This window comes from Athene noctua, chromosome 2, assembly GCF_965140245.1.
Source record: "Athene noctua chromosome 2, bAthNoc1.hap1.1, whole genome shotgun sequence".
Taxonomy (NCBI): Eukaryota; Metazoa; Chordata; class Aves; order Strigiformes; family Strigidae; genus Athene; species Athene noctua.
Genome location: NC_134038.1, coordinates 18,469,262 through 18,485,220, shown reverse-complemented (window position 1 = coordinate 18,485,220; position 15,959 = coordinate 18,469,262). Strand labels below are relative to the sequence as shown.

The 15,959-nt window shown below is 33.9% G+C and overlaps 1 protein-coding gene across 3 annotated transcripts in view; it reads right to left on the bottom strand.

The window, feature by feature from the left end:
* CSMD3 (CUB and Sushi multiple domains 3) overlaps nucleotides 1-15,959 on the bottom strand; it is a 732,271-nt gene that overhangs the window by 210,894 nt on the left and 505,418 nt on the right. For all 3 annotated transcript variants that reach the window (XM_074897604.1, XM_074897605.1, XM_074897607.1), the window contains 3 exons: nucleotides 9,560-9,751; nucleotides 4,868-5,006; nucleotides 2,445-2,632 (listed from right to left, as the gene is read on the bottom strand). In XM_074897604.1, the coding sequence (XP_074753705.1) occupies nucleotides 2,445-2,632; nucleotides 4,868-5,006; nucleotides 9,560-9,751 (519 nt within the window). The remainder of the gene's footprint in view (nucleotides 1-2,444; nucleotides 2,633-4,867; nucleotides 5,007-9,559; nucleotides 9,752-15,959) is intronic.

Below are 15,959 nucleotides of genomic sequence, written 5' to 3'. Positions count from 1 at the left end.
CAGCTTCAGTGGTAGGTAACCATTCCAGCAGAGCATTTGTCAGCTATGGAATCACATGCATCAAAAAAATTGTCAGGAACACACTCAAGAGATCACTTGGACTTCTTGTTCTAAGCCACATTGTATTTGTAGCAGCTACTGGAGAGGTTAAAATTCCCTGTGAGTATCAGGGCTATGCTTCTTCCAGGTATCATCTGTTTTATCTTGGCCAGTTGATCTGTGTCAGGCACCTATAAAATTATCATCTGTAGTTCATTTCCTCAAGTAATCTAACCATTCTCTGCTCTTGAAAAATGTTAATCCTTCACAAAATTGCAGCTCTTATTGAAAGTAGTTTAGAATTTCTTAGGTGTACACCTTAAATTCTTTCTTTACCATCCTCTGCCTTTTCTTTCCTATTTATGATATATCACACCATTAATAACTCCTCCCTGAAGTCTGTATGTTCTTTGCCCAGTCATACATTCTAAGTAAAAAAAAAAAAAGACACTTGGTTCATAAAATATTTTATTGAGTTTTCTCCTCAATAATGTAATTATTAATTTTGACTAAGTCAGAGGCATGTCAAGTTTTCTATTGCAGATATCATGCTTACATTACTGTGATACTTACAATCCACTGTGCAAGAAACTAACAAAAATTTAAGAATTTTACAACTGCTCTTTTGATAATTAATAACAGCTATATCACTTTGAAATTTTACAAAGTGGAATTGTTTAGGTTGGAAAAGACCCTTAAAATCATTGAGTCCAACTGTTAACCTAATATTGTCAAGTCTACCACTAGACCATGCTCTTAAGCACCATGTCTGCACAACTTTTAAATACCTCCAGGGATTGTCACTCCACCACTAGGTTGCTAAATGTTGTGTGTTTGTGGTCCAGAAATGTAAATACTTAATAGAAGGGATGAAATTTTAAAATTAAAATTAAAACATTGCTTTTGTTTATGTTTTGTTATGTAAGGCAGATGCTGAAATACTTTCTCCATATATTCTGAGAAAAGCAGGAGACATAATTATATCAGGTGTACAGGGAAACTAGGATTAGGTTGATTCCTTTCTGAAATTTCCCCTCACATATATACTCACAAACACATAAATTCACGCCTACATCCTCCCATTACTTAGATTTCCAGTCCCTTTACAAATTTGTTTAAAATCTACATTACTTCTTTGTCATCGTGACTTCTGGAAACACAGAAAGAAATAAGAGATCTTAGTGGCACACACAGGCTAGCAGTAATCTTAGAGTAATATTCTGCCTTGTTTCCAAAGGACAGTGGCTCATTTCTTTATTTAAGCCTAGATCAAGAATGAGAAGAGACTGTGCCCCTAATGACAAGACTGTATTCCACAGCACAGCAGAAAAAGATTGGCCCTTTTGAAAAATCAATATATTTTCTTGGCTTTTAGAAGTTCTGTGTCTCTGAACTGCTTTCTATAGCACTTCCATCTGCATTTACCAATTTAATTGAGAAATAAGAAGAAATATTTTTAAGTGATGTGGAACAGTACATACATCTGGGCTCACCATCAATGTATTTGACACCTATTTTTAGTTTTTAGCACTAGCTCATACTGTGGAGACAGCTTCCTTTACCTCTGTAGAATCCGATGAATTTAGGAAAGTAAAAGGAGACTTTGTGGCTTTGTCTAAGCAACAAATGCATGAGTCTTTCCCTTGTATACCTTTACATTTACTCATTCTTTTCAGAATAAGTGAAGAAGAAAATAAATCAAAGGAGGTTAGGATGTACTGCCTCTATATCAGCAACATCTGTATTTTCCCTCTGGTTGTCTTTATTGGATGTCTTCATATTCATTTATTATCAAATATTTCTGTTTCTTGAGCCATGCAGAGGCAGTTATGAAAACTCCTATTGATTATGAATTTTACAAGCCTGTATTTTCTTATTTACTGTGTTATGACCTCAGACATTTCTGTCTGAGACAGGTAGACAGCTCTACCATGGCCTATCATACAAAAGTCTAGACGAAATACTTTTTTCATTTTCAGTATTGGCCTCCTAGATCCTAGCATATTGTTTCATCTTACAGGAACTTAAATACACATATGACAACATGACCTAATACGTAAAGGAAAAACAAAAATAAATTTTACTCTGAAAAAACCATGTATATATGATGTTAAGTTTTGTCATTGCATCATTATTTTTGAAACCTGTAAACTGCTGTCTGAATATATTTTTTGTTTTGAATAATGTATTTAACATTATCATGTATCAGCTAAATGAAATCATACTAGAAGCTTTACGTTAAACTTGTAACATTATATTTTGTATATACAGATAATACACATTATCACACTCTCAGGCAAAACCAAAACATTACCAGGCAAAAAACTATGGGAAATTAAAACAGATTAAAATTTACACTCATGCACTGAACTTTTTTAGTAGAAAAGAAAAATAATTTTATTTACCTTTGTACTCTAGATGAAATCCAGTAAAACTAACAGATCCATCACTCCGAAAAGCCAGATGCATGGTATTTGAACTGCTTTCTATCCTCTCTGGCAGCTTGCTATCTTGGAAGCTCCCAATCAGTGGGCTATTACCATCTGGCCCATCATAGATATAAAGAAAATCATAATTTGGTTCTATACTGAAACTGTAGAACAAAGAAAGAGAAGTATTAGCTAGAATATGCTTTGCCTAACATTTTTACTCATATTGTCTTAAGTAAAAGTTTACTATCACTGTGTTCATAAGAGGAAAAAAAATCTCCACTGTCAGAATAATGTTGTGTAGAGCTTTTTCATTAGAAATGAACAGATATACAATATTTGTCAGTTCTCCACTTAGAAATAATATTTTGTTGCTAGTCAGAAGAACAAGTAAATTTTTTAAATAGAAAAAAATAACCAAAACCATATTTCTGAAACTTTAGAGATATAAACAACATAGATCTACTGGAACTCCTGGTAGAAATATTTTATGGTATAATGCAGTCAGCTGCAGAGTGCACACAGCTTCCAGTCAGACTGAACACTTACACACAGTCAGGGGATCATCTTCCAGTAACCCTAAGAGCAAGAAGCGTTTTGATTATAATCAGTTTAATTGAGAAGGTGTAGTATTGAAACATCATCTTTCATTTTGGACTTAATTTTAGCTAATTTTAAAAAATTAATTAATTCAGTTAATGGTGTAACTATAGTTAACTAACTTAATTAGTTAATTTTTAATTTTAGTTTTAAAAATTTAATTTTAATTTTAAAAATTAAGTTAAAATTATTTATAAAACTGTCCCTGTATGAAAAAAAAAAAAAAAAAAAGATTGTTAGTAAAAGAATGAAAATCCAACCATTAGAATGATTTTTCCTCTACTTGACACCAGCTCCTGAATAAAATAAATGTAGGTATTGAAGACCTGATACAGCTCCTTCAGGGAAAATATTTTTAAAATTTTGGATTATTTAAAAAATATTTCCTTACAAAAGAAATGTGAAAGTCAAATGTCAACATCTTCAATTTTTCAAGTGCTCTGGCTTGTTTTGAGTTTAAAAGTGTTAGCTGCAGTAAGTCCCACTCAAAAGCATATTTAACAATACTCTGTGGAGTATCCAGAGTCTGGTTTATGCAGGAGGGGTTTTTTTTCCTCAGTTTGGAACACTCTGTGTGTCGTAAGTGAGGCAAGCCTCAGTAGGTATGCAATATATTTTGACCAAGGCTAAGCTTGTCAGCTTCTGTCAAGAACTGTAGCAATTGTCCAGATTTTAAGACCAACTTGCCAATATTTGGGATCTATAAACTGTTCATATATTTTACTGAGTCACAATGTAAAACATCATTTTTATTGTAAGATTGAGGATCTCATATTTAAATGTAGAATATAAAGAGGAGAATATTCTTAGATATTTCATCAAACAGAAAAAAGTGTTACTGCAAGGTAGAAAGTTGCTTAGCAACTTACAGCATTCTGAACTCTCCAACAAAATGGTTAAATTGCTAATTATGTAAATATAATTGATTGATTAATTTACTTGGCAGGAGTTCTTCAAAACACAGACTATATCACTGAGCACTGAGAATAGACAACTGTATGACCTACAACACTAAACAACTTTCCACATTATCACTGATCAGAAAAATAAAGCCAGTATTACAGAACATCTGGCAAAAGAAGGATTTAAATTTGATGGGACATTACAAGTAAAATTTTTAACTTTTCTGTGATATCATCATATGCCCCACTTGGGATGCATATTTTCCACACATAATATGTATATTAATTTACTTTCTGGGTTAAATACAATGCAGACAGAAAAAGCCCCTCTGTGGATTCTATTAAGCTCCATTTAATTTTGCATTGTGATGAAGAAAAATACTAAAATTTCAATACTATAACTAAAATTCCATTTAATAACCAGAACAACAGGAATTATCCTGCTGAATTATCCTCCAATAATATGGACTAATAAAACTTAAGACTACTTTTGAAATCTTGCTTAAATAGCAGGTGAGTGTCTCCTACAAAATATGATGAATCAGATGGCTTTGTCATTAAAAACTGTCCTTGTGGTTTGGGGACAATCCAGTGAGTTACTTCATGCTGTCTTCTTAGGAGGAGAATCTTGGCAAATTGAGCACCATCCACTTCCACATTATTCGGTGTAAACTGAGAGTGCTTGTAACTGAACAGGAGCTATGAGCTTCCAAGCTCCACCTCTATGTGTATTGAATACTCTAACGTATTTGTTGTGACTGCTAACAAAGATAACAATTAATAATAATTTTAATAATTATATTAATAATAAATATTTTACCCTACAAGGCTCTGAACAATTGCCAATAATAAAGCTACAAACATGACTTCAAAAATTATGAGCAAAGAGCAGTTTACCTGATAAATGCTAATGATATAACATAATCATTATTAACAGTGATAGTCCAGTCACAGTCTCTGCTGTGGGGATAAGGATGAGGGAAGTTTGGTGAAAGTATAAAACCTGATGAGCCAGTCAAGTTTCCTCCACAGGGAGCTGTGAATAAAAATAAACTGGAATTGAAGAAAGAAGGTAAGAGAGAAAGAAGCAAGTACCAGCAAGCTGTTCACTGACATTTAATGTCCTCTAAAAGTTAAACAAGAAACAAGTGAAGTATTTACAAAGCTTTAATAGAAACGAAAAATGTATTCACATTTCTCCTTAGACAAATACTAATACTACTAAGTGAAGCACTTGTTTTTGAACTCTGTGTCCTTTTATTTGCTTGCATAACATTCTGTCAAGTCTCTTCTGAAAATACTGTGAACTTGAAAAATATTCTGGCTGCAGACATAAAAATCTTGACTGGATAAGCTTTCCACTTTTTACTTCTTGTTAAAGGCTTTATAAAAGAAGCCTCTTAGGTCATGAAATATGATCTACATCCACTGATAATGCAAGTCGTTGCATTTTCACCAGACAGCACTGATTACTAATTCAGATCAAGACTGATATATAAATGAAATTCAAAGAAAACACTCTAGTAATTGCAGTTTTCAGACTCAGAGATAAATAAAATATCTTCCAAGCACATACAGAATAGATAAACACATTTTTATGAGTGATTTTAAAATTGTTAAATGTTGTGTGTTTGTGGTCCAGAAATGTAAATACTTAATAGAAGAGATTAAAGTGTCGCTACCCTCATGAAATTTTCTACTTCATCATTCTTTAACTGAGACTTCATATAGGACAAGAAAATAAGCATGTTTTCTAAAGATTTTTTTCTGAAAGAACTTCTTATTTTATTCAAAAGATTCTAGATATGATTTTATAAAGACTTATAACTCTGCAAAGTTGAATTCTATGAAGTGATCATCTGCAGTACCATGGAAAGGAGCTGATCACTCAGGTTGGAAAAGGCCCTTAAGATTATCAAGTCCAACCATTAACTTAAGACTACCATGTCCACCACTAGACCATGTCCCTAAGCACCACATCTGCACATCTCTTAAATAACTCCAGGGATGGTGACTCCACCGTTTCCCTAGGCAGCCTGTTCCAACATTTGACAACCCTTTCAGTGAAGGAATTTTTCCTAATATACAATATAAACCTCTCCAGGTACAACTTGAGGCTGCTTCTTCTTGTCCTATATCTTGTTACTTGTGAGACAGACTGACACCCACCTTGCTACAAGATCCTTTCAGGTAGTTGTAGAGAGTGATAAGGTCTCCCTTCAGCCTCTTTTTCTCCAGGCTAAACAACCCCAGTTCCCTTAGGTGCTCCTCACAGGACTTGTGATTTAGACCCTTCACCAGTTTGTTGCCCTTCTCTGGATGCACTCCAGCACCTCAGTGTGTTTCTTGCAGTGAGAGGCCCAAAACTGAACACAGTATTCGAGGAGTGACTTCACCAGTGCTGAGAACAGGGGGACAATCACTTCCCAAGCCCTTCTGGGCACACTATTTCTGATACAAGCCAGCATGCTATCGGCCTTCTTGGCTAGCTAGGCACACTGCCAGTTCATATGCAGCTAGCTGTTGAGCAACATTCCCATTTTTTTTTTCTGCCAGAGGGCTTTCCAGCCATTCTTCCCCAAGCCTGTAGCATTGCATGGGGTTGTTGCGACCAAAGTGCAAAATCTGTCACTTAGCCTTCTTGAACCTCATATAATTGGCCTTAGCCCATCAATACAGCCTGTCCAGATCCCTTTATAGACCCTTTCTACCCTCAAGCAGATCAACACTCCTGCCTAATTTGGTGTTGCCTGCAAATTTACTGAGCTTGCACTTGATTCCCTTATCCAGATCTTTGATAGAGATATTAAACAGAACTGGCCCCGATACTGAGCCTTCAGAAACATCACTTGTGACCACCTGCCAACTGGATTTAACTTAATTCACCACCTCTCTTTGGGCCCATCCATCCATCCATCCATCCATCCATCCATTTTTTTTATTCAGAAAAGAGTATGCCCATCTGTCCTGGTTTTGGCCAGGATAGAGTTAACTTTCCTTGGGCTGAGAGGGAGCACAGCTAGAGGGTCGGGCCTGAATCAATCATTGGAGTACTCTATATCATGTGACATCATGCTCAGTATATAACAGAGATGTGTGCTCTCTCATTTCTTTTTTTCCAGTCAGCCTGGCAGGATTTTTGTTGGGGTTGGGAACGCTGCTGGGGGCGGGCTGCGTACCTGTCTCTGTGAACAACTGCATTGTATATTACTCATTTGGACTTACTACTGTTAATGTTGTTTTGTTACTATTACTAAATACTTTTTTTATTCAACCTATGAATTTCTTTTTTTTTTTGTCCCTCCCCTATTTCACCAGGGAGGGGCAGGGGAAGTAAGAGACTGGCCAGTTGGTGATTGTCTACCGACCAGGTTCAAACCACAACACCATCCAAGTCATGAGTAGGCAGTCTCTCCAGGACAATACAGTGGGAAATTGTCTCAAAGGCTTTACTAAAGTCCAGGTACAGATCAAAATTATATGTACATATATAAATCAACTGAGTGGGAAATATACAGAGTGAGTTCTAATGAAAGTTCTAATTTCTATAAGAAATAAATCACAAATCATTTAAGAATTCAAGTAGTGCAAGTAGAAAACTTAATCCACAGTTACAATATATATCAGTATAGTCTTCCTACATTTTATTTATTTATCTTATATTAAAATGGATCAATGGATAGCTAAATTACCTCAAAACTAAAATAAAATTAGAATCTTCCATTATATTTTGACACTGTAAGTGGTAATGAATTCCAAAATCACTGTTTTGTGTAAAAGCAGTTAGCTGAAACGCCATCTTGTTCTAGGAACACATAAATATTATAAATCAATAGTACTAGCAAATGTATATAATAATTTTTTGAGACCAAGCACTTTTTTTTTGCTTCACTTAACAATCGCCAAATAAAAATTTCATCATGATATTTCTCAGAGCTTTTCAGTTGCTAGAGAAAGTTGCATTAGCTACAAGGTAACAGACTAGTGGATTTTGATTTAGTACAAATCATTTACTTAGTTATATAATAAGGATAATAATGGCAATTTCTCTGTCTTCACAAGATTAAAATTGGCATTATTTCTAATCAGTCACATCTTTTATTTAATGTTCTTTTGTTACAATTCCGAAACAAAATAATATTAAATTATTACAAAGCAATACGCTTCCTTTAACTGTAAAAGAGGTCATTGTAACCTTCTATCTTGCTGAACTAAAAGTTTGTGCAAAACAGGAACTGTGAGGTTGTATGGAATGTAAATGCTACTCATGACCTTGAACTAGTGTTCTTCAGTATAGCCCTGTAAATTCATGCTCTTCAAGCACTTTAATGGTTCAGGCTGCACTATCTGTATCTCAAGAATGAAAATGTGAAGAGTACTGAAGAGAACATTAAGGTTATCCACTGTAACCAAGCTTCACTGAAATGACCCCTAAACTGTATCAGTCTGATGATACTTTCTGAGTCACCCTGAACTTACATACGTTGATACAAAGTTGTTAACTCAAACTGTCACGACCCTGTTTCAGACTACTTTCTGCCAACGTCTGCATCCATGATACTTTCCTGATGTGTCTTGATTTACTTTAGTTCTCTGTTAAGTTCATTGATAGAATATTTGCATATTCGTAGTTTTTTTCTTATCTACTTACTCTTTCCTTTACACACATTAGCAGTTACTATTTCTGTTTATAGTGAGACTGATTCTTTCATTTAATCCTTACCAATGTCTAGTTGATAATCAAAGAGACTCTCCAGGGAGTTAAAGTACACAAAGTTGGACAGTTAAAATATTTTTTATTTCAAACTATACCATTAACAGCAGTAAAAAACCCCCATTAATCTTCAACTTTTTAAAATATCTCCCAAGTAAAATTTTATTCAATTCAGATATTTTCTAGATCAATAATAATAATTATTAGGCTTTCCTCAGAAAAGACTACTGGAAGGCTACTATCTACTAGAGACCTTTGTAATTTCTTATTACTTTTCATCAGGATTCAGTTAACCGAGTTAAATGCTTTCAAAATCCATTTAATACAAGCTATGTTAATCAGAATAGCGTTAGAGACTAAGACGGCATTTCTAGAAATAAATGGTACATAGTAATTTTTACTAATGAATTTTTTTTTTCTTTCTAAAATAACGAAGACTGCCAGAGAAATGAGGCTACCATCTTCTCACTCTTCTCTGTGGCACCCTACTTTAGCCCTTGCATAATGTTACTTGATCTATAAATTCACCAGGTAATTTGCCTGATATTTTACATGCATGGGCATATGAACCTCCCCATTTATCACCATTTTTCAATTTTAAGGCAAAGCTGAGTGTTACTGACATTGACTTTCTCACTTTCTCTGTCACAGATCATCAAATTATAAATGATATGTCCTTGAGAGGAAAACGATGAGAACTATTGCAACTACAGAGGAAAGATTTTTGTAATGTCTGTTGGAGCTTTATACAGAATAATTTATGAGATGTGTAGTACTTGTATGCATTTGTTCTTCAAAGAAATTTTCTAGAGCAGTGTGATTCATCGTACTAGAATTTCAAAATTTAGGAAAACATTTTATTTTTTTCTGCATACCTATACAGACTGGTGGGTTGGGCTGCCAGAAGTACCGATTTTCTACCTGAATGCAGGTTATTCTCTCATCTCCTTGCAGTTCATAGCCAGGGTCACATTGAAAAATGACAGTGTCTCCAGGTTCTCTTCCATCCCCATTTCTAGTTCCATTCATGGGAACACCAGGATCACGGCAGGCAGTAGCTACAGAACCTAGCAGAGAAGGGGAAAAATAAAATATTTTTTTTTAAGAAGTCAGCTTTGCAATCCATTTTTTCCTTATTACTTTTTTCCTAATTAGGAAGATCTGCAAATCCAAAATTTTCCTACTCACTTCTAAAATTTTGAGAAATCATACAACAATCTGCTGGGTTTATACTATTAATTTTTGCCACCTGCTTTAATTATTGAAAATGTCTAATTTTTCACCTTTTTTTTTTGTTTGTTTTTTTTTAATTTATGGAGCATTATAACATGTAAAAAGGGAAGTAAGAGATTTCCTCGTATCCTGGACACTCAGCACTTCTAACTTAGAGGAATTTTAATAAGAATAAAGGAAAGAATGGGTTAAGAACCTCAGGTTGTCCAATAAGCCATGCTTGTACACATCTTCAGTTCTCCACAATTCTATCATTCTTAAAAGTATGTATGGCATAACATTTAGTAGAGAATTTGGAAGTGAATTTAATTTATCATTCATATATATACCCTTTAACATGATATATCTACCATGCTAGGGTTTTGAAAAAATATTAAAGAAATCACCTACAAAAAGAAAAATACACATGGACTTAGTCTGAGAGAAAATACAGCTACACATAAAGGATAAGTACAAATTATTCCTAAAACACTTAATCACAATGACTACAAGAGAAGTAAGAGAGATTTATAGATTTTTTTCCCCAGATTTAACATATTAGGATCAATGTATTATTTAATATATTATGCACCAAAATATGTAAGATTATGTGAAAAGTAAGCACATAAATTTTTATTTAAGTAAATATTATTTCCTACTTACATTAGAGAACTGAAATATATTATATGTGTTACAAATAGATAACAGATGTCAGAGTTGCCTGTGGAACTAGTCCCACTGAGCTCAGTAATCTGTATAACATAAACACAAAGTGGCAGTACTAAGAATTAATTCAGATGCCCTCTTTCTGGGGAGCTAGTACCAGCAAACAGCAATGTATTAATCTGAAATGGTTTATATATTTACTATGTTTCTGAAGAAGAAATCTTGGTCTCAGTGGGTTATGTCCCTAAACAAACAAACAAACGTATCTTGCTTTCCGAGACATACTTCATAAAAAAGAAAAGAATCAGCTCTATAAAGTTATGGGGCTTTTTATGGGGTTATTTTTCCACATAAGAAGTATGGAGTACAGGGGGAAAAAAAACACAAAAAAAACCCACAAAACACCCAAAAAACAAAAAACCAAACCAAAAACAGAAGAAATCAGCTCTGACTGAAAGTTAGGGATTTTTTTTCCTCCTTATTCCTCAAATATTTATTTAAAATATAAACTACAGCATAATAAATGAAAGATTTTTTTTTTAATATAATCATGAAAGTTTTCAGAATTTCTACTTTAGACACAATGATCAGGACTCCTGTTTATATCTTAAATGTTGCTGGTTTACAATTTAGAAAAAATACTTCTAAAATATGGATTTATTAAATTTCACTGCACTATACTAGCAGATTTTGTACATGGTGCATGTAAGAGAATAAGATACTGGAGCTAGATCACACGGGAGTGAAATTTCATCAAATATGAAAAGGTTCATAGTGTTAACACAGGTCAGAAGTAAAAAAGAAATCCTTAAACTAGATTGAAACAAGTAGTAAAAATAGTCATATATTAATCTGCATTCCTCCCTTCGAAGAACACAGAACACATCATTGTATCTTTTGATTAGTGTTGGCCAGTCAGAGCAGTCCATATTAGAGAGAAACTCTATGCTGCCCACTTAAATACTACCTGCCTCGAATCTTGTCATAAACTAGAGTAACATTCCTGCGCCTTATGTAAAACATGCTGAAATCAATTCTAGAAGAATAGAGGCTGACACACAGAATTTGTAATCAGTCTTGAAGTGCTCAAGAGAGGAAGTTGTTGCTATAAAATTTGTTATTAGCTGTACATCATTTTGTTCTTACTAGATTCTATCATTCTGCAAAATAATTTTATATGGCTGAAAAAGAAGGTAAAGGGCCACCCAGATGTATTTGGAATTCCTGATACAAACTCTTTGGGTTTTTTTGAATCTCATGTCTTAATCTTATGAAAATTAACTTTATAATATGAGCTACATATGCCAAACCGATAAACTTTTCCTTATTTGCCATGTACAGTAGTAGCCTTCTTGCATACTTGCATGTTTGTTCAACCTACTTCTTTTTCTTTTGGCTCTGTAGCCAAATTGGTGAAACATGCTTTGGATAATGTGGAGTATGAAATGGATGGAAAACAGACTAGTCTGCCAGGCTCAAAGAGTGCCCATGATCCAAAAACCAGGTGGCAGATGACTATCAGCAGTGTCCCTCAGGGGTGGATGTTGACTTCAGTATTGTTCAACACCTTCATTAAAGATGAGGACAGTGGGACCAAGAAAACTCTTGGCAAGTTTACAGACACTAGAGGATCAGCTGATAAGCTCATGTGCAGTGATGTTATTTAGGGAGATCTCAGCAGGCTGGAGAAGGACCTGAAAGAAACTTCATGAAGTTCAAAAAATGAAATGCAAAATCCTGCATCTGGGAAAAATCAATCCCAAGAAACAATTTGCCAGAAAGCAGCTTTGCAGAAATGAATAGAGAGGGCAAAAACTCTTGGAATTGTTCAGCAAAAGCAGAAAGAAAATATTCAGAAGTTGCAACAAGGAAAACTACAACTGCGTAAAAACAAAAAACTGGTTCACTACAAGGGTCAAACACCAGAATTTTTTTTCTAGAGAAGCTGTTATCTCCAAGCTTGGAATATTCAAAGCCCTAAGTAGTCTGGTATGTTTGACTTGTGTGTGAGCAGGGAGTTGGACTAGAGGTCTTCAGAGGTCCTTTACAATCTAAACTATTCTATGACTGTTTTAGGGAAAGAACATTAAAAGCACTAAGATTCATGAACTGATATATTTATTTTTACTTTCTCATACATAAATAATAATTTGGGTTTTAGTTGTCTAAAATCCATGGGAAATTTTGTTTCTATGTTGTCTGTTAAAGTGCTAAATTAGGGAGGCACTTTAAGAAAGAGTAAAAAACCTCCATAATATTGCTACTACATGATATGTGACTTATTTATTCAAGCAGTTGTGTGACATTATCTTCAATATCATCATCAGGATAATAAAACAGTGCTGATTTCTTAGTGCCAGTACCCTGTAGATTTACAAAGCTAGTAACTTAGAATATTTAGCATAATTTGTCCCACATTGTTTGGAATGTGATTGAGTAAAAATAGGTAAAATCCTTGGATAGGTATGCATACTGGACAAGTCAAACATAGATAAGTTTTTGACACATCTTCTTCTAAATTTTTAATTTATACTTATATTAAAATCTCCAATATTTTCTATTGAGAGAAAGCACTCCAGTCAGTTTTGTATCTATCTCTGACCTCCATTTCAAAATACAAACATACCTCTACAGAGCATTTTAACAAAAGTAAAGAACAAATTTAGATACAAAATTTCAGCTCTCATTTTAATTTGATTGTCATTTTAAATGGTGGTAGACGCTAATATATATAAACGGTAGTAGATTATTTTTTTTTTCTTACCTGTTCTCATATTTTGTTGAGGAAATAACTGAGAATTATATAAATCCTAAAAAAGACCATTTTTATCTTTTTTTTTTTTTCCTTCTGATTGATTTTAAAAAGGAGTACACTAGGAGAAGATATCCAAACACAGTCCCACACTTACAGTGAGGTTAAAGTGTAATAAATTATTCCTTTACAGCATTTCTGAAAACCACATATGTTTCTCCGTAAGCATGTGTCTAATTTCAACTTGCTTAATTAGGAATGAGATTACTTTAACTTAATTTTGGACATGTGAAATTTAGGTGTCATATTAATAGCCTTGTTTCCCAGATTCCCTGTACCGTCAACATCACAAGGGAGAAACATCTACTTCTTAGACACTTCACATTTTCATGTTTTGGGAACAGAAGGAAACATTGACCTGATACATCAATCTTTTTCTATTGAGAGAAAAATCCTATATTATAATAAATTTTGAGTCCCTCAATGTCATGTATTTGCCTCAAAAAGAAGATGGATTTTTTTTTTTTTCATTTTCCAAATTAGATTGTCAGGATAAGAATCCTCAAATACAGAAATTATTTTTTTTGGGGGGTGAGGTTAAAAAATAATTATATTAGAAGGGAACCAGAGAAGCAAAAACTCAGCACTGTGTATAATTATAGAACCAGTGCATTTCTTGAGTGCTAAAATATATTAACTATATATTCAAATAGAGTTTCTTAATCACAGCTTTCTGTAATGTCTTCTTTACTCATTAGCTTTTGTTTCATGTGCCTGACTCTAGCCCATCATTACCACTGTTAAAAACTGTGTTTGATTGATTTCAGAAAGGATCTCTATTGTAATTGTCTTGATAGGGTGTCTTCTGTACTGCATTCTCAAGTTTTCCTTTTCTGTTTATTTTTGAATATTTCATTTCATTATCTACCTTCAGCCTTTTTTTTTTTTTTTTTTTTTTTGGTCTCCTTTTGAACACTCTATACTGTTTTACTTGTGAAGTATATATTCCAGTACAAAAACTGTTGGTTTTTTGTTTTTTTTTTTTTTTTTCTATTACATATTCAGGCACCTCAATCACTACCTTCATATCATTCCTCATGAAAATCTGTGGAGTAAACAAAAACCTCAGGAATTATAAAGTCCTTTATAACTTTGATGTCATACCTGCAATGGAAACTTGAGAGCCTTCTGCAAAATAAATGGAGCAGGCTAACACAATTCCCCATAAATTCATGTATAGGCTCTAAAGTTCTTCATGACATATTAAAATTGATCAATAAAGTAAGACAAGAATACATCAGGTTTTATTCTATTACAAAGATTGTAAACTCAGAGTTACGAAAAGACTTCTCTTACAGTCTCATTATCTTGAATAACCTGAATAATTGAAAATTAGATACAATTTGTAAGTTTAATCAGTTAAATTGCTTTTTGGGTTTTGGGAAAAGATAAATTCAAAAAAGTGTCCATTGCCTAGTCCATGCAGCATGACAGGTGCAGGAACAACTATGTGTGTAGCATAAGCCTGTGTGTGCTCACCTGATAGCTTTTTTTTCCTAATGAAGATAGAGAAATGCAGAAACCTATTTTATTCTTTCTCTGGGCAGTTCTAGTTTGGAATAATTACACTGCAATTAGTCAAAAGATTTGTGGTAGATTAAGAATTCAGAGAGATAGTTCTTACCCAAGAACTCCAGCTACAAGATTGAGATGAATGAGTGCTCAAACTGTTCAGTAGATGAGATATTAGTATACAGATTAGACACACAGATCTTGTATGTCTTTCTACATGGTCAGATAGAAAGTGTTTCAATATTAGCACTTCACACTTCAGAGCTGAGTGTGTTTGTGAAGTTAAACTCCAGATTGTGTTTTGGTTTACTACGGAGCACAGTTTTGGAGCACGTGAGTTGATTCCTTTTGGAAGAAACTGAACTGAAAGAAACACTTCTGAACTACATTGAAACAACTCTGAACTAAAAATATCTCTGAATAAGAACAGTGTTGCCGGCAGTGTTTTTTACTAGCTGTTTCAATCTGTAGATCAGCTCCTCTTAGTCTATGCTACTTGCTAATAGAGCAATAGCCAAAGGACCTAGAAGTGAGACATACCTCAGACATCCATACAACATATTCTCTAAGGTAGACTTTGCATGTGAGACCATCAGTTCTCCAGAAAACATGTGTCGATGCACAGGAACAAATAATACTTACTCTGGAGAGTTACTTATTTTACCCCATTCCTGATATGTGACTTGAAGGAAGTGGGGCAGAACCTTGTTTTGGAGTTTCATAGAAGTAAAGCCATGTAATATATTCCCCACCTTCCATTTGGATTTGTCCTAAGAGCACTCATATGAACAGGTTCATATATTCTCAGCAGTTAAGACTAAAATCATTACTTGACTAGCAGTACATGACTGTGGAAATGTTCCTACACAGCTGCAGAGACCATTAAACCAGCATTCAGTCATACCCAGAAAGCTTAAACACAGATCTGTCTACAAACGTCCTTGAAATGAGGTATAAAAACATCTCAATACACCTTTTTAATAAGTCACTAAAATGTATTTAAGCAATAAATCAGATAATTAAATTATTGTAAATTGATCATTCCTGCTTCAAAAATAGTAAGCTACTGCCAG